Below are 20,460 nucleotides of genomic sequence, written 5' to 3'. Positions count from 1 at the left end.
AAACTCTCCAAGTTTTCATCAAATCCTGTGTGCAACAAAAGTAACACTATTTCTGAGGTTAAGCAAGCATCAGGGCTGAGGAGAATCAACATCACACTATTAAGTACTTGTCTTCTAGGTTCTAACTGCGCATAGCACCAAAATCCATATGGCATACCATTACCTTAGCTTACAAGAGCTAAACTAAGTAGCCCTGGAAAAGGAGGTGTGGAGAAGGAATCAAACTATTAAAAGCAATTATTGTTTAAAAAAATCCCAGAAATGAGAAAAAACCTTCAGAGAAGTACAGAAAGTTCCACTGTCACTTCATTGGCTTCTATTTTGGCAGTTGCACTTAGCACCACACTGATCTCAGAACTTTTATCGAAGCAGTCTGCTCAGGGGAGGATGAGCAGAAATATTGACAAACAGAAAGTCCCCAGGGCTTATTGTGTTTAAGAATGTTGCCAAAACAAGCTGTACATGCAAATGCTTACCGAAAAGAGCCCATTCTGTTGCCTTGTCGGTGATCTCCCCACATTTTGATCTTGGCTGGTAGCTTTCCAGAAAAGGATAGTTCACTTTAAGAACACCAAGACAGCACAACCTGTTGCATAAATAACATGACAATAAGCTGCAAGGCAAAGAATAGATATCACATAAGAAAAACACTGCTGGTTAAGAAGGGGTGTGGGGATCTGAGCAGGCCCCACAAATACACATGGACCACACTGAGGCACGAATGAATTTATCTGCAGCGTTTCTCCACCTTCAAATCTGCAAGCACCAAACAACTTCTGAAATCAAACTGTCAATAGGGCTGAGCAAACCATTCGATATCTCTTTTGATTAACATAAAGCTTTTCAACATACTGTGTTGTCTGACACTACTGGGAGTGCAGCTAGAGATGTGATGACACCACCAGCTATAAACAACGAGGACCGTTGCCGAATAACAGTTTGCAATTAACGTTTAATCCAAACTATTTTTTGCCAAAAGCTCTTTGCTGTTCAAGGAAACAATCGCTAATATTGGTCTACTACACTTACTTTGCCCTCAAAAGTGTGTAGATAACAGAGTGGGCTTTGCCAAAAAATCATTGCAGGCACTGTTCTCCAACGCTGCCCTCATCAAGCTGAGTGCTGCAAATAACACTTGCCTCAACAGGGATCTAAAATCTCATCCACTTCCTCCCACCAGCACTAAAGGCGAGGATTTCCTGGTGATTGCCAAAGCTGGGACTTGAAATGGGAAGCACTTCCACCCTTCAAACACAAAACCCAGAAAACAAACCAGGTTGCAGCAGAGTGCAGAGCAACACGAGGTGATGGTCTCAACCAAGCCGGTGGTCTCAAATGGCACTGACTGATCCAGGAGGCCTGCCGTGCCACCAGACCAAGGTTGGGAGACCTGGGGCTCACATGCTGCTAGGAAACAGCTCAAACACAGGATTAAAATAACTGCAGTGGCTAGGTGGGACAGAAGACAGCAGAAAAGTCACCACCAGGCCTGGCTAGAGCAGCTGATGTCAAAGGAAAGCACACAGATCCTGTTTGTTATCACTTCCAAAGGTCAGTGCTGCCACACGTGTGGCAGGGCGAGAGGGCAGATGATGACAGAGCTTGCAGCAGAGCCTGGCAGGTCTCAGTATGCAAGGGGGGAAAGCTGATGAAGGCAACCTGTACCCCAATCCTGACACAGCTGCCGTTTCTAGAGACACAGATTCATGCAGTTGGCCACTCAAGTCTAAGAGCACTGCTCTGCTCATATTTGATGTGGCCCTTGATGAAACGAGCACCTCCCTCGTCCCAAGGCCACGAGTTCCATCATATTTTCCCTTCTTGGAGGTCAATCCAAGAGAGCTGACAGTACACCCTTCACAGAGAGGACAAGGAGATGGGTACAGCAGCCATCATTACAGTTGGCTGTCATCAGATGGAACATTTATCTGTGATCTTTTGCTGCCTGCAGACATCTGCAGACCTGATGGGTTTTGATCTTCCCTTTTGGATTTCCTTCCCCACTCCAGCTCTCATTAAGTGCTTAAAAAAAACCCAAACCCTTGACAGCTGGGAACTGTTTGGATATAAAATTCAAATTATCAGACAGGGAAAAAAAATAGCACTGGACTGATATCAGACCTTGGCATAGACCAGCCAAGCCATGCAGCAACATCCATGAGCATGAGGTCATGGTTCAATAACACAGGCAGCAATACTGGCTCAGCCTGATACGATCTGCTCTCTCCACTCTGCCTTTGGCAACACACGGTGCGTTAGTTGTGCCAGCTTGAGCTTTTCTGGGTCTGCACCAGGGATGACCCTCCAAACAGTTATATTTAACCCAGGTCACTTCAGTGATACTGTTTACTACACAGACCCAGAAAACAAGGCAACAGCAAACTGCGGGACAGGGACAAAATCAACGGGGACAAGTCGAAACAGAAGAGGTTCCAAAGAAACACAGGGAAAAACTTCTTCAGTGTTCAGGTGAGGGAGCACTGGCAAGGGCTGCCCAGATGGGCTGTGGAGGCTCCTTCTCTGGAGACATTCGAACCCAGCTGGATAAGTTCCCGTGTGACCTACTCTAGGTGGCCCTGCTCTGGCAGGGGGGTTGCACTGGATGAGCTTTTGAGGTCCCTTCCAGCCCTTGAGAGTCTGTGATTCTGTGAAGCATGCCCTGCTACAACTGCTCCAAAAGATGCACGCTACAATTAGATCCCTCAGGATTTACCCTTTGAGGAACAGCCAGCTCAGCTCCCACCCCCTGCTCACAGGCAGATGCTGGGGGACAGGTCAGTGGGCGTAAGCCTGCCTGCCAAAGACACACCAGCAGAGCCCGGGGCTGGGGCCAGGCCAGCAACAAAGCATTGCAAAAATCCACCCTCAAGTGCATCATTTAGTTTTGCCATACCTCAGCAATGACCACACATCTGAGGGAGATGTCAACAAAGGGTGTTTCAGAGCAATACAGTACCCCAGCCACACAACACACCAACCTATCCACTTACTCAGAGCCCAGATGAAGAGTCCTTTTAAGACAATAATTAGCTGTTAAATTATACTGAATCTTCAGGAAGGCCGATATGCATCTGAAAGTAGGTACTTTATTTCCCTTCTCGTCTCCCAGCTGGCTCTCCTTCCTGATGGCAAAGCCTTGGCCCCAGGGAAGACACAAAAGGTATCTCAGAGAAACTCTTTCGTGGTCTTAGTCCCCACAATGACTGGTTGTAGTGCAGCCCTCCCAGCAGACAATGGAGACCAATGGAGACCCATGGAGCCTTGGGTGCTCCCTGGCATTTACAGCCCAGGACCTGCTCAGGACCGTGCTCCTGCTCTCCCCAAGGCAGCCCCAGACCACCTTGTGCCCAGCACTGGGGATACTCCCAAGACCGCTTCCCAGCTGCCTGTGCCAAGCCTGATCAGGGGCTCTTCTGGATCTCTGCATTCAGTTCCCATCCTAACTGTGGAAAAACAATGGCACAGAGCATCAGAAGCACGTGCTGAGCCAGATTACGAAGCCAGACTTTCTGAGGAATAGTTAGGATTTCTGGCAAGAGTCAGAGCAAGGAAAGCTAGCACGGGCCTTAGGCATCTCCTCCCAACTCTGCAGCTTGCTTTCCAAACCTGGGAGAAGCCAGAAGAAACTGGTGATGGATGAGGCAAGGTAAAGTTTCAAAGAGGTGCTACACTCAGAAAAAAAACCTCTGATACTCACAACTTCTCTCCAGACTTTGCCAAGGCTGCCAGACTCATTCATAGAACACAAGAAAACCAAACACACAACTACACACAGGACTGCACTGAGAGCAGAGAGGGATGTAACTTGCTGCAGAACAACTTTCTCTGAGCAGCAGTTTTTGTAAGGCTGAAGAAAGGCAAAAAATCTCTGTGAAATACAAGTACTACAGGAGGTACAAGAGAAATTGTTTCCCCAAGTTACAGAAACACTGCACATAGCCTAGAAAGCCTGTTATTTCCAATGTCAGAGTCAAGGATGTCAAATCCAGAACAGAATAAATATCAAAACTGCATTCCTCGAGTTTCAAAGCAAAGGGAGAGAGAACTATTTCAGCTCTTCCAAGGAAAAGTGGATTCCACCTCCAGCAGCATTTCTAAAATTACCACTACACACCAGCAACATCAAACTCCTGTGGTACCAGCCACTTAAAAACACATACCGTGAGAAGCACCGTTATTACTCCCAGTAGCTCACAACCACCGCATTACCTGGCCTTCATCGGCCTCCAGCACAAGCTGGGCCACATCCTGCCACCACCTTTGGCTTTTATTTACCATCCCAAGTGCCATTCGGCCCATCCTTGAGCCTCGCTATCAGATCTCACATCCTCAGAGACAGCCCCTATCACCCTCCTCTGCGCCGCAGCATCAATCTGCTCCACTTTCTGTCCATTCCTTTTAAAAACACTTTTCAAGGCAACTTGTATAATATGGCACCAGAAAAGCCCTACTTTTGACCAGGATCTCAGAATAACACAGAGACAGCCTGCAACACTACAATCACCACCATCAGCACACACAGCAGGCCCCAATGCTCAGCACGGTGAGCCCCAGCCCTACTGGGGCATGGGACACTCCCGATGAGATTGAGCAGCCTCTGAGCCATGACTGGGACTGGCCTCTGGACAGCTGAGACAGCCCCTACCTGCCATGAGTGACCTTAAAAAGAGACACACGCAGTCCCTCTCCTCTATCCTGACAGGCCGCACACGAGGCAGCCCCTGCTCCTCCCTCCCAGGTGGCCCCACAGAAGGATCCCTCTCACACACACACGCTCCTGGATCACGGGCACATCACGGCGAAACGCCTTCCTGTGCCGGGCGGCCCTCGGGAGACCCCCGCGGCACAGCGCGAGGCCTCCGCCCTTATCGCAGGCGTCACTCCAGAAACACAGACCCTTTCCCCACCCCGTGGCCCCCGACAGCCCTACGGGAGGCCCTGCCCCGGGAGCCGCCCCCACCCCGCCGCCACGACCGCGGCCCCACGCCAGCCTGCGGACACGCGCGGCCCCGCCGAAGCAAAGCCTACCACCCCAGCCGGGCTGGGCCGCACACGGCCGCGCCCCGCGCCCCCCGCACCACAACCCCCCGTCCCTCCCTCTCTCCCTCCGTCCCCCCCGCAGCCGCTGCCCCGCGGCGGAGCCGCCCCGCACTGCCCTCACCGCCGCCACCGCTCGCGCCGCGCCAGGCCTAGCGCACCCACGGCGGGAAACCGGAACTTCCGCCTTCTCCCCCCCCCCCTCCCGCCGCGGCGCGGGGCACGCTGGGAAGCGCAGTCCCGCCCGCCCGCCGCCACACTACCGCTCCCGCCATGCCCCACGCCGGCGGCCCCCCGCGGGCGGACTCCGCTTCCCAGCGTGCCCCGCGCGGGGGCCGCGGCACGCCGGGAGTTGTAGTCGCGGAGGGGGGGCTCGCGGCGGCGGCGGGGAGCGGGCGCCGCCTACAACTCCCAGCGGCCCGCGCGGGCGGGCCCGGCGGGCGGCGGGGCGGTCTCCCGGGGCGGGTGCCGCGATGCCGGTGGCGCCGGGGCTGCCGGGGCCGGGGGCAGGGCGGCAGGTGGCTGCCCGCCGCCGCTGTCGTTCCCCCCGCCGCGCGTAGGCTGTGCCGGGGCGCTGCCGGGCGGCCCCCGCCGCGCTGCTCGCCCGGGCCTCTGGCGTCGACGGGAGGAGCCGCGAAGGTCGGTTCTCTGCGCGTTGTCCTTCGAGTGTGTGGGGGACGCCGGGCCTGGAGCTCCCCCGCGGCCCGGCGGTGCGGCGGGAGCGGTGGCACACACGCCCCCGCCCCGGGCGGCGCAGGGGCCGTGACGGGCCCCGCACTGGGTCTCGGAGGTCGCGGGGAGACCCTTGTCCGGTGGGTCGGGGGAAGGGCAGCGGGCTGGCAGCAGCCCGGCCAGGAGGGGAAGGGCCGGGCGAGGAAAGCCGGTACCATCCAGGGCTGTTGGGATGTCGCAGGCCTTTGGGGTCGGGTCCGGCTTCCCCAGGTGTGGCGTTACCTGCGGGGCTGGAGCTGGGTGTCCAGGAGCAGGGGGTGTCACCCAGCGTGGAGCGAAGCCAGGGCTCCCCGGGCCTGCCTGCCCGCTGGTGCCGGGGCGCGGGACCCGAGCCAGCCCGACGCCTTCCTGTTGCCGTCCCTTGTGTGCTTTGTGTTCACTTGTGGGCTGGTCGTGCTGGTGTTCACTTTTGGGCCGGTTTCCCTCCAGGACAGAGAGGAAAGTGTGGGCTGAAGGCACGGCGGGGCTGTGCCCGAGAGAACTGACCCACGGGGCAGGGGTTTGAGAGGACACTACGCTTGCAACAGATTGTGCCACCTGAGCAGCCATGGCCTCAGGAGGAGTGTCACCAGCTACCTAATCCAGGCCAGGGAGGGCCATAAAACCCGCCCTTTGCAAACATGGGTCCTCCGGGATTGTCAGTCATGTGCAGGACCAGCCCCCAGGGCCATCTCCCTTCCCCCTCGCTGCTGGGACACGGCAGAGGGAGGCTGAGCAGCTTTTCTAGCGCTCAGGGGAAATCGGGGCCAAGCCTGGATGAAAAGTACTGGGGGGCTGGAGGGAGCTGGGGCCGCAGGAGGGAGGAAATCCTGTTGGATTAGAGCTGCTTGCCTGACATCTCACCAGGGCTCGGGGCTGCCTGCTGAGCCAGCAGGATGGGGCTGAGGATGCTGGCACGGCCCCACTGTGGGGTGAGGGAACAGAGAGGTGACTGTGGGTCACACACAGGTCCTGCCCCGAGGAATGGCTGCGGATGTCCACAAGAAGAAAGGCTGGGAAGTGCCCAACGGGTCCCTGGCACCAGGAGACGGGCAGCATGCGGAGCGGTCCGAGAGCCCCACGCCAGGGCTGGCGCAGGGCACAGAGCCAGGTATGGGGCAGAGCTCCCTGCGGGGTCAGAGGGGGGAAAACAGCCCCCATTACATGGCTGGGCCCACTCTGGGGACGGCAAGGGGAGCAAGCCCACTGGCAACACCCCACCAGCCAGACCCAAACCCCTGGGTGCTGTGGGATGGGAAGGCAGGTCCCTCCCTGCAGCCCCCTGTCCCCTTTGCCCCCGCCGTGGGCGCAGGCGGACGGGCGCTGCACAGCCTGCTGTTCCAGGGGCGGGCCAGGAGGGAGCCATGTTTGTGCACACCCGCTCCTACGAGGACTTGACGAGCCCCGAGGACGGGGCAGTGGCGGCGCGGAGCCCGGAGGAGAGGCAAGGGGAGCCGGCCGGGCCCAGCAGCATGGAACAGATCAGCAAGGACTTCAGCGAGCTGAGCACGCAGCTCACGGGCATGGCCCTCGACCTGGAGGAGGAGATGAGGCCGAGCAAGGAGGGGAAGCTGGAGCCGTCCCCGCAGAGCACCCGCCGCGACTCGGTGCTGTCGGGCAAGGAGGAGGAGGACGTGACCATGGACGCCTGGCGCATGCACCGCAAGCACGTGTTCGTGCTGAGCGAGGCGGGCAAGCCTGTGTACTCCCGCTACGGCTCCGAGGAGGCCCTGTCCAGCACCATGGGTGTGATGATGGCTCTGGTGTCCTTCCTGGAGGCCGAGAAAAACGCCATCCGGTCCATACACGCAGGTACTGCCCCGGGGAGGGGTGGGATGGGGGGTGTTGTGGCTCACCTGGCCATGCCCTTGTCACTGTGGACTATGTCAGCTGTCCCCAAGGGTGGATTGGTGGATGAAGGGAGAGGCTGCACACCATCTCCTCCTCACAGCCCTGGGGACCCAGACTTACAGGTCTGCCCTCGGGGTCTCCCTCCCAAACAGATGGCTACAAGGTGGTCTTCGTGCGGAGGAGCCCGCTGGTACTGGTGGCAGTGGCGCGGACCCGGCAGTCGGAGCAGGAGATCGCCCACGAGCTGCTCTACATCTACTACCAGATCCTGAGCCTGCTCACCTGGACCCAGCTCAACCACATCTTCCAGCAGAAGCAGAACTACGACCTGCGCAGGCTCCTGGCCGGCTCCGAGCGCATCACCGACAACCTGCTGGACCTCATGGCCCACGACCCCAGCTTCCTCATGGGCGCCGTGCGCTGCCTGCCCCTGGCCGCCAGCGTGCGGGACGCTGTCAGCACCAGCCTCCAGCAGGCCAAGGCCAAGAGCCTGGTGTTCTCTATTCTGCTGTCGGGGAACCAGCTGGTGTCTCTCGTGAGGAAGAAAGACCAGTTCCTTCACCCCATCGACCTCCATCTGCTCTTCAACCTCATCAGCTCTTCTTCCTCCTTCCGGGAGGGTGAAGCCTGGACTCCCATTTGCCTCCCCAAGTTCAACTCCAGCGGCTTCTTCCACGCCCACATCTCCTACCTGGAGCAGGAGATGGACCTGTGCCTCTTGCTGGTCTCCACTGACCGCGAGGACTTCTTCACCGTGTCCGACTGCAAGCGGCGCTTCCAGGAGCGGCTGCGGCGGCGGGGGGTGCACCACGCTCTGCAGGAGGCCCTGCGCACCCCCTTCTACAGTGTGGCCCAGGTGGGCATCCCCGACCTCCGGCACTTCATCTACAAGTCCAAGAGCTCTGGGCTCTTCACCAGGTGAGGCCCCTGAAGGGGGGAACCGCTGGGCTGAGCGCTGGGGCACGGCGATGCGAATCCTCTTCTCCAGGGGAGCTAACGGGGTGCTGTGTTCCTGCAGCCCTGAGATTGAGGCACCCTATGTGCGGGAGGAGGACAAGGAGAGGCTCTTGGGGCTGTACCAGTACCTCCACAGCCGGGCTCACAACTCTTCACGCCCCTTGAAGAACATCTACTTCACAGGCCCCCGTGAGAACCTCCTGGCTTGGGTAAGGGCTATCGGCAGGGTTTGGCTGAGCCCACCTTTTCTCTGATGCTGCACGATGGATTAAAAGGGTGGTGGCACAACACAGCACCAGAATGGCCCCCAACCCATGCATGGTCCTCTTAGGACCCCTGTGCCAGGGAAGGGCGGGCAGGGATAGCAGTGTGGGCTGGTGAGCTCCAGCACCAAGGACTGTGTGATGTGCTGCTGGGAACTCCCCAGTGCTGCAGAAAAAACCCATTCTGGGAGCAAACGCTGGGGTTTGATCCTCCCCCTTCTGCACAGACCAGATGCCACCTGTTTAGGGTACCCCACTGCCACCTCCTGTCCCTGCACTGAAGCCCCTGTGCCCTTTCCTGGTAGCCCGTGGGGAGAAGATGCAGTGCCCACCCCAGGTGGAGCACGGGCATGTTCCCAGCTTATACCTTGTTTCTTCACCCAGGTCACCAGCGCCTTTGAGCTCTACATATGCTACAGTCCTCTGGGGACCAAGGCCGGGGCCATCAGTGCTGTCAACAAGCTCATGAAGTGGATCCGCAAGGAGGAAGACCGACTCTTCATCCTCACGCCCCAGACGTACTGAGGGCATGGTGCCAGGGCATGGTGCCAGGGCATGGTGCTGGGGAGCCCTGCGGTGCCAGGAGCCCGGGCCTGTGTCCAGGGGAGGGGTGTGGTGGGACCCTGGAGCATGGGGGAACCCACCCATGGGACTGTCCGACTTGGCTGTTAGTAACGGGGTGCTCAGCTGCCAGGGATGGTGGTGAGCAGGACATTCTCTCATCTGCAGGCAGTGCCCCCAGCTTGGGGGGCTGAGCTTCCTCTGCAGCCCCCAGCTCCATTCCTTGTTGCGAGGGTCCTTGAGACAGGCTACAGGTACCTTGGATTGTTGGAGGGGAGCTGAGCCACCAAATCCTGCTGCCTGTGCCTCCTTTCTCTGCCATCCTGTGGCTATGCCAAGGAGGGGGTTCCCTGGGGAGATGTGGCAGCTCCCAGGGGCCCCCTATGCTGCTGTGCCCACAGATGGCAGGTGATGCTCTTCAGGCAGGACAGGGCTGGCCCAGGGCACACACTGCTCCTTTCCCTGCCCTGGGAGAGCTGGGCCCCCCTCATTGCCAGGAGGCCCCTGCCCTGGCAGGTTTACTCCCTTGGCATCTCTGTGAGCCCCAACCCTTCCCACTACGGCCATGAGAAGAATGTCCCTGGGGACAACGGCAGGCAAAGTGACAGGTCAGTGACATCCTGCCCATCTCCCCATAGACACACAGAGCAGCCCCAGAGAGTGGGGGTGCTGGAGTGCCCATTGGGGTGCTTGTAGGCTCCCAGTGCTGGCTCCTGTGGGCAAGGGGCCCTAAAGGAGCGGCTGAAGCACAGCCCCAAGCCCAAGGAGGATCTTCCCCTTGGCACAGGGGCACCTGCCCCCCAAAGGCAGCCCCTACACCGAGTTTGCTGTACCGGGGCTGCCTCCTCCCTGGCTGTTCCCCGGTGCTGGTGTGGGGCTGAGCACCCCTGAGCAGCACACCAGGCATGGCCCAGCCCCGAGCTTTGGGACTGGCAGCGAGCACTGACGGGTGTTGAAGGAGGGGCAGAGGCACCAGCATGGCACCCTGACAGCAGGGAAGGGCCCCACAGGATGAGCACAGGGTCTCTGCTCCTGTATTTATGCTCCTGCCAGAGTGTAACCGCTTGTCTTCGCTCATAAACATTATTTGGCCCCTAAGCCGAGTCTCGTGTTGCTGTGTTGGGGGGGACACATGGCTGAGCTGGGGAAGGGAGTTTGGTCCAAGTTTGGGTAGCGTTCAGTCCAGCCCCGGAGCCCTGCTGGGGGCCAGGCAAGCAGCCGGGGAGCCGTGCGGCGCAGCTGGGGCCGCGCTGGCAGGAGGCAGGGCTGGCCCCGAGGAGCATGCGAGCAGCGACAGCCCCGGGAGGAGCGGGCCGGGGCCGGGGCCAGCTGATGTCGAAACCGAGCGGGAGCCGCGCAGCCGGAGGAAGGAGCTGTTGGGTAAGGGCAACGTAACCGCCGCGCCTTGCACAACGCGGGGCGGGAGCGCGGCGGGGTCGGGGCTGCCCAGGGGACGAGCCCGTTTTTGGCACGTTTGGCACCTCCTGTGACCAAAGTCCCTCCCGGCACTAAGGCAAAGCCCGGGCATGCGACCGGGACCCGCAGCCGCACCGGTGCAGGACGATGGTGCCCTGGGAGGACAAATCTCTGCGGGACTGTAAATGTTTTCCTCCATCCCGGGGGGAGCAGCAAGCGCCGGGCGCCGGCAGCTCCTGGCACCGCGCGCAGCCCCGCATGGCGCGGCCGGGGCGAGGGAAGGCGGCACAAGACAAAGAATGGGCACCGCAGAAACAACTCGCGCGGCTTCCCTCGCACAGCCGCGGCTCCGCGCCCGCCCCGAGGGCCGTCCCGCGGGCTGCCACGGCCGGGGCTGGGTTGCTGCCAGGGCCGGCAGCTTCGGCGAGCGGCGGTTCCAGGGTGTCGACAGCCCCGGCGGCCGCTGGCAGAGGGGCCAACGGGTGTGGGTGTGCTCGGGCTCCACACGCACATCGCGATGCCGTCAGCGTCCCCCCAGCCGCGGAGACGCTCCGACGGGCACCCCGGGCTGCGGCGGGCTCCGTGCCAGCGCCTCGCCCCGTGTCTGGATCAGGGCCTCCACTCTTCTCAGTCCCGTCTCTCGTGGGCAGCGTGCCCGACCGAGCCGGCTGCGTGTGCCAGTGCCGGCCCTCGGGGAGCCCCACGGGGCCGGGGGAAGGGCCCGGCCGCCCGCTCCGCCCCGGCCCCGCTCCGCCCCGCCTCTCTCAGCCCGCCCCGTCCCGGACCGTCCCGTCCCGGCAGCGCCCAGGTGAGCGTCCCGCCGCCCGGCACGGCTCGGCAGCGGAGCGGGCGGCCCCGGCACAGGCGGCGAGGGGCAGCCCGACCCGACGGGGCACCTCGGCTGGGGACCGCTCCCGGCTTCGGTGAGGTCTTGGGCGGGGACGGCTCCGGGGGTATGGCGGAGTCCCTTGTTCCTGAGGGACTGTTCCCTGTCTCAGCGCCGCCGGGATCCTTTGTCCGCACGGCTGGCCCAGGGCACTGGCAGAGATCCCCGCCCTTGGCCGGGACCCAGGGTGCCCTCGGGGTCCTTGTGCACCGGCGACTGGCAGGGTCCCCATTCCGATCCCCGGGGCGGGGGGATGTGGGTCTTCTCGGGCAGAGACGCCTGTGGGGGACAGACGAGGCTCTGGGAGGTGGCAGCAGGAAGGAGGTTGTGCCCCCAGCCGCAGGCAGCTCGGCTGCACCTCCTGCTTGCCGTGTTACGGAAGGGGTTTGGTGCAGCTGATGCTCCCCCAGCAGCACTGGGCCCCATTAGCATCTGGGCCCTAGAGGCCCTGGCACCCCCTGCCCCACACCTGGCTGCGGCAGTGCCCCTGGCTCCTCACCTAACTGCAGCAGATAAAACCTTTTCTCCTTTATTTGGCAGATGCGATGGTGACCCGTCCTCCACGTGTCCCAGCTCCCCCGGGTGCTGAGCACCGTTGATAATGTCGTGCTGCACGTGCCTCTTGCTGGTGCTCACTCTGGTCCCGCTGAGCGCCGGCACCTGGCAGTGCCCCCGCATCCCTTACAGCTCCACCAGGAACTTCTCTGTCCCCTACACGCTGCCCAGCCTGGATGCTGGCAGCCCTGTGCAGAATGTTGCCGTCTTCACCGACTCCACTGGCCCAGCTGCCGTCTTTGTGGCTGTGCGCAACCGCATCCTTGTGGCCAGCCCCGAGCTGCACCTCCTCTCTGTCCTCATCACCGGCCCGGTGGGCAGCGCCGAGTGTGAGATCTGCCGCCTGTGCCCGGCTGCCACGGACGGCCCGGAGGACGTGGACAACATCCTGCTGCTGCTGGACCCGCTGGAGCCATGGCTGTACAGCTGCGGCACGGCATTGCACGGGCTGTGCTACCAACACCAGCTGGAGATGCGGGATGGCAAGGTGGCCATCACAGCCACGCACTGCCTGTACTCAGCCATGGGCAACAGCCCCATGTTCTGCCCTGACTGCGTGGCCAGCCCCCTGGGGACCAGTGCCACTGTGGTGGCCACCTCCTACGCCTCTTTCTTCTACCTGGGCTCCACCATCAACAGCAGCGTGGCAGCACAGTACAGCCCGCAGTCGGTGTCTGTCCGCAGGCTGAAGGGCACCTTGGACGGCTTTTCGGGTGACTTCCAAGGGCTGACGGTGCTGCCTCGCTACCAGGACAACTACACCATCCACTACATCCACTCCTTTGCCGACGGGGACCACGTCTACTTCCTGACGGTGCAGCCTGAGCGGCCGGGCTCAGCGGCGTACCACACGCGGCTGGCGCGGCTCAGCACCCACGAGCGCGACCTCCGCCACTACCGCGAGCTCGTCCTTGACTGCCGCTACGAGTCCAAGCGGCGGCGGCGGCGGCGCAGTGAGGAGGATGCCGAGCGGGACATCGCCTACAACGTGCTGCAGGCAGCCCACGCTGCCCGCCCCAGCGCCCGCCTGGCCCGCGACCTTGGCATCGACGACACCGACACCGTGCTCTTCGGCGCCTTCGCCGAGAGCCGTCCGGAGAGTCGGGTGCCACGGGAGGCCTCGGCCGTCTGCGCCTTCCCTCTCCACCTCCTCAACCAGGCCATGGAGGAGGGCATGGACAGGTGCTGTGGCATCGGGCACCAGACGCTGCTGCGGGGGCTCAGCTTCTTCCAGCCGGTGGAGTACTGCCCGCACAACGTGAGTCCTGCCGGGGGCACACAGGGAGGTGGATCTGGGATGCTGGGAAGCACCGGTACAGCAGAGTGGGTGGGGGCATGGTGTGGGCGGGGGGAGAGCTGCGTTGCCTGGGTGTGAGTCAGCCCTGCCACGCCGAGGAGGTGGGGTACTGGCAGGGATCCGGTGCTACTCCCCACCCCAGGCACCCTGTGCTTGCCCGAGCCAGGTGCCACAGACACGTGTCCTGACACATGGGCACGTCGCCACTTGCCGTGCATTGGGCCAAAACTCCGTCTCCTCAGTGTGGCTTCCCTGGGAAGCACCAGCTCCAGCCCCCACACAGACTGTCCCCAGGGTTGGGTTGTTGATGATGACCTTCTCTAACTTGTTTATGTGTGCAGGGGGCAGGGAAGCTGCAGGGACTCGGTGTGTGGGGCACCCGGCCGCTCCTGGTTGCCCCCCTGGCCCTGGGGCCACCGCCTTCACCGGGCAAATAAACCACAGGCGGAAGTGCAATTAGTCACTGGGGTTTCTTGTCTGCCGCAGCCGTGGGGCAGGAACACTGTGTCCTACAGACATGCTCTGGCACGGCCAGAACAGGGATGGGCAGGTGCCCCAGCAGGGTCCCTTCTGCAGGCAGGGTCCCAGGAAGCACCCATGATATGAGTTTTGGCGTTCTCAGCCAGGCGCAGGGCAAAGTGCAGCCAAATCCCCTCCTCTTCCCGCCAGCAGAGCAGACAGCTCACTGCTGCTGACTCACACTGCTGGCAGGGCAAGCTGAGAGGGGAACCTCAGCCCCAAGCATCAGTGGGGGCCAGTGGGGACCACATAGTACCCAGTGTCCCCCTTCATCCCCAGCCCCTGCTGAGCTCCAGGGGATGGGGACGGCTGGCTTTGGGGTGCCGACCCCACTGTGCCGGCACCAATAACCACATCCAGATGTGGTGGGATTGGAGAGCAGGATCTGACGCTGCGTGGGGGCTGTGGGAGGGGCTACGGATGTGGTTTTTCCCCCAACATCTTCCCAGTCTGGAGGGAAGTTTGGGCAATATCTTGCCTCTGGAGCTGGTGCCCACCCGCAAGGATATGGGGGGATCAATATGCTGGGGCTGACTTCAAGGCACCCACTCAGTGCTCGGCCACAGGTGAACCTCTCGGCGCCAGTGGCCAACACCAGCTGCTGGGACCAGCCCACCCTCGTCCCTGCCACTTCCCATAAGGTGGATCTGTTCAACGGGCAGCTGTCTGGTGTCCTCCTCACCTCCATCTTCGTCACCACCCTGGGGAATGTCACTGTGGCTCACCTGGGCACAGCCAAAGGACGCATCTTCCAGGTGGGACGGGAGTCTGGGAGGGACGGAGCGCTCCTGGCAGCGTGTGGAGTGTGCTCAGCTCCTGCTCTCCCCTGCTGCAGATGGTGCTCCAGCGCTCCAGCTCCTACCTCCTCACCTTGGCCAACTTCTCCCTGGGAGAGCCGGGGCCAGTGCGGGGTGCCATGGGACTGCAGAGCCACTCGCTCTTCTTTGCCGCTGGCACCAAGGTGAATTGGGGGGCCCAGGGGGTGCAGGGTGGGTGCTGAGCCCCACGTGCCCCACTCTCCTCCGCTCTCTGTCCCCAGGTGTGGCACCTGAACGTCACCGGCCCGGGCTGCCGCCACTTCTCCACGTGCCAGCGCTGCCTACGTGCCGAGCGCTTCATGGGCTGCGGCTGGTGCGGGGATGGCTGCACACGCCGGCACGAGTGCGCCGGCCCCTGGGTCCAGGACAGCTGCCCTCCCGTCCTCACCGACGTAGGTCTGCGCCGCCGTGTCCCCTGCTCCCCGCATCTCCCGGGCACTCGGGTGGGAAGGGCAACGGCAAAGGGGGAGGCCGCCCTTTGCTCTGTCCAGAGACCTCCCTGGGATGGGCGTTGCATCCCCCGGGGATGGGACTTGTTGGACCCGTGGCTGTGGCCAGGCTTTCGGGGCTCGGGGTGACGCGGGTGCCTGTCCCGCAGTTCCACCCCCGGAGCGCCCCGCTGCAGGGCCGCACGCGGGTGACTCTCTGCGGCATGACCTTCCGCTCCCACCCGCACTCCGAAGCCCACCGCAGCCCCCCTGCCTCGTACCGGGTGACGGTGGGACGGCGAGGCTGCACCGTGCTGCCAGAGGAGAGCAGCAGCCACAGGTAGCTGCCGGTGCTGCGGGGGGACAGCGGCACAGGCAGGGGCTGGGGCCGTGTCCCGTCCCGGGGCTGACCCGTCGCTGCCCCACAGGCCCCTGCCCACCTCCCACCGCAAGGACTTTGTGGATGTGCTGGTGTGCGAGCTGGAGCCAGGGGGCCCGGCAGCAGCGAGGGGCCCGGCTGACGTGGTGCTCACTGTGGAGGAACCCGCCGGACCCTTTGGCTTCCGCGTCCACGGCTCAGCCACCCTCAGCGGCTTCGTTTTCGTGGTAAGGCCCCACACTGGTGTCACCCCTGGCAGGGTTTGGGGCAGGGGAGTTTAACTCACCCACCCCACTGACCCCATTTCTCTCCAGGAGCCCGGCATCAGCGCCCTGGAACCCCAATTTGGGCCCCAGGGGGGTGGCACCCTCCTCTCTCTCAATGGCACCCACCTCTCAGCAGGGAGCAGCTGGCGGGTGATGGTCAATGGCTCCGAGTGCCCGCTGGCCGGGCAGCCCAGGTACATCCTGTCCCACCTGTGCCAGGCACAGCAGGGGCCCTGGCACAGGGACAGGCACAGGGACCCCCTCAGGGTCCCACTGTCCCCTCCAGCCATGGCCATTGCATCCCCAGACAGGGCGACGGGGTAATTGAGTGCACAGCTCCTGCTGCTGGTGGCCTGGGCACAGCCTGGGTGACTCTGTGGATCGATGGCGAGGAGTTCCCAGCCCCCCAGCCCTTCCAATACTACCCTGACCCCTTCGTTTCGGCTGTCAGCCCTGGCTGCACCTATGAGTGAGTGCATAGGCTCCCTTCCCTGAGGGGTACAGCTCCAGTTTCCCTGCTGTCCTGGCCAGGCTGGATGAGGTGCTGGGGCCCACATGCACCCCAGGCACCACATGTACCTTGGGGACTACCTATAGCCATGTGGACCCCCGTGCCCTGATCCTTGCCCATCGTAGGGGCTTGATGCTCACCATCGTTGGCACCCACCTGGACTCGGTGTCTCACGCCAAGATCCGCTTTGAAGCCAACAGTGTACAGACTGAAGCCACAGTAAGCACCAGGGCAGGAGGCTATTGCCCCCCGGCCCTGCATTGCCCACCCCCAGCCCTGGGGCACTGTACCATGCTGGTGCCCAGCATCCCCTCTCCCACAGAAGTGCGAGCGCCCAGCGGTGCCGGAGCAGCTGCTGTGCCGCAGCCCAGCCTTCCCCTTCGAGACCAAGGTGGAGACGGTGCTGGGCAACCTGAGCGTGCTGCTGGACGGAGCCCCCGGCCGCTGGCGCTTCCACCTCCGCTACTACCCCCAGCCCAAAGTCTTCCACTTTGAGCAGGAGGGCAGGCGCCTGCTCCTCAAGCCTGGCGAAAACGAGATCGAGGTGCATGTACGTGGGGCAGTGGGGTGAGCTGCTGGGGAGGGGGGAGGTCTGGCGGTTGGGACCCCCACGGGCTCAGGGCACTGTGTCTGGGCAGCATGTGGGGCTGGACGCCATGGCCGCCTGCATGAACATCACCATGATGGTGGGGGGCCGGGATTGCCATCCCACCGTGCTGAAGACGGAGGTGACGTGCCGCCTGCCCCGCGACCTGCGCCTGGCCCCCGCCGGCACCCCCGTGGAGGTAGGTGGGCACCCCGCTGGGTGAATGCCCCCGCTCCGTGTGCCCCTCTCAGTGTGCCTCCCCAGCCTCACCGAGTCCCTGCTCCTCCAGATCTGCATGAACAGCGACTGCAGGGCGCTGGGCTGGGTGCTGCCCGCCGCCACCTCGCTGGACGTGGCCGCCAGCCTGGCCCTGGGCACCAGCGTCACCTTCCTGGTCTGCTGCATCCTGGCCGCCGTTCTGCTCCGCTGGCGCTGGAGGAAGAGGAGGGGTGAGTCCTGCGCTCGCTGGGCACCCTGCTGCACCCTGACCCCTCACCCACCCTGCTGCTGCCCACAGGGACGGAGAACTTGGAGCTGCTGGCACAGCCCGGCCGCAGCAACCCCCCCCCCACCACCCAGCGCCCTGGCGTCGACTACAGGGAGGTACTGGGTAAGTGTGTGTCCCTGCTGGCTGCTGGCTGCTGGGTGCCCACCCAGCCCTCACCCTGCCTCTACCTGTCCCGGCAGTGCTGCCCACAGCAGGCAGTCCTGGCCTGCTGGGCCCACGGGGCCGCTTGGCCGGTGTCAGTGCCAGTGCTGGTGCCGGTGCCAGTGTGGCGGGCGGTGGCTCCCCCGTGCCCCTGCTCAGGGCCACATCGTGCTGCCTGGAGGACCTGCGTCCTGAGCTGCTGGAGGAGGTGAAGGACATCCTCATCCCTGAGGAGCGACTCGTCACCCACCGGCACCGGGTCATCGGCAAAGGTGATGCAGCACCCCGGTTTGGCTGTGGCATCGCCCAGTCGCTGTCTGCGGCACCAGCCTCACACCGCCTGTCCCTGCAGGGCACTTTGGCAGCGTCTACCATGGCACCTACACAGACCCTCTGCTGGGGGAGCTCCACTGCGCTGTCAAGTCCCTGCACCGTGAGTAACACCCAGCCGCTCCCATGGGGCAGTCCCTGCATGGCAGCAGCGTGCCCCACGGCTCAGCTCTGGGAACCAGCGTGCCCCAGGGCTCAGCTCCAGGCAGCAACATGCCCCAGGGTTCAGCCCCAGGCAGCAGCCTGCCCTAGGGCTCAGCTCTGGGCATCAATGTGCCCCAGGGCTCAGCTCCAGGCAGCAGCGAGCTCCACATCTTGGCTCCCGGCAGGCATCACGGACCTAGAGGAGGTGGAGGAGTTCCTACGCGAGGGCATCCTTATGAAGAGCTTCCACCACCCGCAGGTGCTCTCACTGCTGGGGGTCTGCCTGCCCCGCCATGGGCTGCCCCTCGTCGTCCTGCCCTACATGAGCCACGGCGACCTGCGCAACTTCATCCGTGCCCAGGAGAGGGTATGGGGGTGCCCCGGGGGAGGGCGGCTGGTGGGGAGCCAAGGTCATCCCACTGACCATTCCCACTCCACAGAGCCCCACGGTGAAGGACCTCATCGGCTTCGGGCTGCAGGTGGCCCTGGGCATGGAGTACCTGGCGCAGAAGAAGTTTGTGCATCGTGACCTGGCAGCCAGGAACTGCATGTGAGTGTGGCCACCCCGCTAGAGCCCTGTCGTGGGGTCAGGGGTGGGCAAGGGGGTGCTGCCCAGCGGACCTCTCCCAAAACCGGTGTCCTACAGGTTGGATGAGACACTGACGGTGAAGGTGGCAGACTTTGGGCTGGCACGGGACGTGTTTGGCAAGGAGTACTACAGCGTGCGGCGGCACCGCCACGCCAAGCTGCCCGTCAAGTGGATGGCCCTGGAGAGCCTCCAGACCCAAAAATTCACCACCAAGTCAGACGTGGTAAGCAGGACCCCCACCCCCATGCCCTGTCCCCTGTCCCCATCCCACCCACCCACCCACCACGGTGGCTCTCTGCTCGGCAGTGGTCCTTCGGGGTGCTCATGTGGGAGCTGCTGACGCGGGGAGCATCGCCCTACCCCGGGGTGGACCCATATGACATGGCCCGCTACCTGCTGCGGGGGAGACGGCTGCCACAGCCCTGCCACTGCCCCGACAGCCTGTGAGTGGGGCTGGGGGGTGGGCGTGGGGGTGTGAGGCTGCTGGGGGGGCTGCTGGCGCTGATGGGGGTGTTGGGGCAGGTATGAGGTGCTGCTGAGCTGCTGGGCGCCCACGCCTGAGGAGAGGCCGTCCTTCACGGGGCTGGTGGGAGAGCTGGAGCGTGTCCTGGCCACGCTGGAGGGCGAGCGTTACGTCAACCTGGCTGTCACCTACATCAACCTGGAGCGTGGGCCCCCCTTCTCCCCTGCCCCCCCGGGGCAGCTGCCCGATGGTGAGGATGAGGATACTGAGGAGGAGGAGGAAGAGGAGGAGGAAGAGGATATGGCTGTGTGCTGATGAAGTGCCCTGCTCTGTGGAGGCTCCTGGACCGCCACACCCCATAGGCACGCTCTCCCTAGGAGGGTTGCAGCATGCAGCTGGGTGCTATGGGCACCTTCCCTATGGGACTGGTGCCAGGAAGCAGCTGGGTGGTGTGGGGTGCTCTCCCACAGCTCACACCCTGCTGGGTGCTCCCCAGGCTTGCTACCATGCCACAGGGTGCGGTGGGGCTCAGTTCTGCTCTGGCTGGGTGCTGGGGGGCTCAGCCCCACACCCCTAAGGTTATCTCTGTGTGCTCTGCACCAGAGCAGATGGGTGCTGGAGGGCCCCAGGCTCAGCATCACAGTGGTGAGGCTGTGCTGTGGGGCCCAGGCTCAGCGGATACAGCCAGGGCTCCAGTGGAGTCTCCAGCCCTTTGGCTACTCAAATTGCTCATTAAAACTTGATTATATTTTTTCCCAGGCTTGGGCTGTGTTTTGAGGGGCGCTGTGCCTGGGTTGGCAGCACTCCCATCCTTCTGCACGGGGGATCACGGTGCCCGTGGGATCACGATGCTCCCGGGATGGTGGGTGCCTGAGAGAGGGTGCCTTTGGGATCATGGGTCCCTGGCTGTGGGATCACAGTACTGCTGGTGTGATGGAGCCCGGGGCAAGGGATGACAGCTCTGTGCCACTGAGAGGTGTCCGTGGGACCATGGTGCCCAGGACACGCAGTCACGCTGGCAGGCACGGTGGCACCCAGCCCTGCCTGGGCACTGCTGCCTCTGCCCACCGCGCCTGCCCACACAGCGTCCTGGTGGGACACTGCACCGAGCCCGGGGCCGCTGCTCTAGTGCATCATTTACCCTCACTTAACTACACCCTGATTGCTTCAGTGTGCGGGGGAGGGTGCAGCTTGTGCCCCGCGGCGTGCTCAGAGGCTGGCGCTGGGGCTGCCCAGCAGCTGCG

The 20,460-nt window shown here is 62.8% G+C and overlaps 3 protein-coding genes across 7 annotated transcripts in view; 2 read left to right on the top strand and 1 right to left on the bottom strand.

Annotated features, from left to right (window-relative positions):
• RBM6 (RNA binding motif protein 6) overlaps positions 1-5,237 on the bottom strand; it is a 58,215-nt gene extending 52,978 nt beyond the window's left edge. For 2 of the 4 annotated variants that reach the window (XM_062008516.1, XM_062008519.1), the window contains exons 1-2: positions 1,030-1,249; positions 477-586 (exon numbers count right to left, since the gene is read on the bottom strand). In XM_062008516.1, the coding sequence (XP_061864500.1) occupies positions 477-520 (44 nt within the window). In that variant the 5' untranslated portion in view covers positions 521-586; positions 1,030-1,249. Of the gene's footprint in view, positions 1-476; positions 587-1,029; positions 1,250-2,990; positions 3,150-5,161 lie in introns of those variants that run through there. The other 2 variants (XM_062008517.1, XM_062008518.1) reach the window with 2 other exon arrangements.
• Positions 5,238-5,512: 275 nt separating this feature from the next.
• On the top strand, positions 5,513-10,478 carry MON1A (MON1 homolog A, secretory trafficking associated). The gene is made up of 6 exons (XM_062008520.1): positions 5,513-5,676; positions 6,718-6,859; positions 7,093-7,560; positions 7,752-8,517; positions 8,618-8,765; positions 9,204-10,478. The coding sequence occupies exons 2-6, from the start codon at positions 6,733-6,735 to the stop codon at positions 9,342-9,344; spliced, it is 1,650 nt and encodes a 549-aa protein (XP_061864504.1). The 5' UTR covers positions 5,513-5,676; positions 6,718-6,732; the 3' UTR covers positions 9,345-10,478.
• Positions 10,479-11,598: 1,120 nt separating this feature from the next.
• MST1R (macrophage stimulating 1 receptor) lies at positions 11,599-19,940 on the top strand. 2 transcript variants are annotated; one of them, XM_062008513.1, is made up of 21 exons: positions 11,599-11,719; positions 12,223-13,495; positions 14,620-14,808; positions 14,889-15,014; positions 15,093-15,263; positions 15,470-15,639; positions 15,728-15,905; positions 15,993-16,138; positions 16,252-16,413; positions 16,581-16,674; positions 16,778-17,005; positions 17,094-17,240; positions 17,331-17,490; positions 17,559-17,651; positions 17,729-17,962; positions 18,043-18,123; positions 18,350-18,531; positions 18,605-18,714; positions 18,811-18,976; positions 19,060-19,196; positions 19,276-19,940. In XM_062008513.1, exons 2-21 carry the CDS (start codon positions 12,284-12,286, stop codon positions 19,529-19,531), a joined length of 4,242 nt encoding a protein of 1,413 aa, XP_061864497.1. In that variant the 5' UTR covers positions 11,599-11,719; positions 12,223-12,283; the 3' UTR covers positions 19,532-19,940. The 2 variants fall into 2 exon arrangements, with proteins under 2 accessions (XP_061864497.1, XP_061864498.1); XM_062008514.1 differs by lacking the exons at positions 19,060-19,196; positions 19,276-19,940 and having other exon boundaries at positions 18,424-18,531; positions 18,811-18,898.
• Positions 19,941-20,460: the final 520 nt, after the last annotated feature.

Source organism: Colius striatus, chromosome 15 (assembly GCF_028858725.1).
Source record: "Colius striatus isolate bColStr4 chromosome 15, bColStr4.1.hap1, whole genome shotgun sequence".
Lineage (NCBI taxonomy): Eukaryota > Metazoa > Chordata > Aves > Coliiformes > Coliidae > Colius > Colius striatus.
This window is presented reverse-complemented; position numbering and strand designations above follow the sequence as displayed.

Excerpts from the sequence above, each read along its gene's own strand:
- MON1A (XM_062008520.1), top strand. The coding sequence starts at position 6,733 with ATGGCTGCGGATGTCCACAAGAAGAAAGGCTGGGAAGTGCCCAACGGG. Across the intron at positions 7,561-7,751 it reads CATCCGGTCCATACACGCAG|ATGGCTACAAGGTGGTCTTC; the intron begins GTACTGCCCCGG and ends CCTCCCAAACAG. Across the intron at positions 8,766-9,203 it reads GTGAGAACCTCCTGGCTTGG|GTCACCAGCGCCTTTGAGCT; the intron begins GTAAGGGCTATC and ends TTCTTCACCCAG.
- MST1R (XM_062008513.1), top strand. The coding sequence starts at position 12,284 with ATGTCGTGCTGCACGTGCCTCTTGCTGGTGCTCACTCTGGTCCCGCTG. Across the intron at positions 17,491-17,558 it reads GCGCTGGAGGAAGAGGAGGG|GGACGGAGAACTTGGAGCTG; the intron begins GTGAGTCCTGCG and ends TGCTGCCCACAG. Across the intron at positions 18,124-18,349 it reads CGCTGTCAAGTCCCTGCACC|GCATCACGGACCTAGAGGAG; the intron begins GTGAGTAACACC and ends GGCTCCCGGCAG.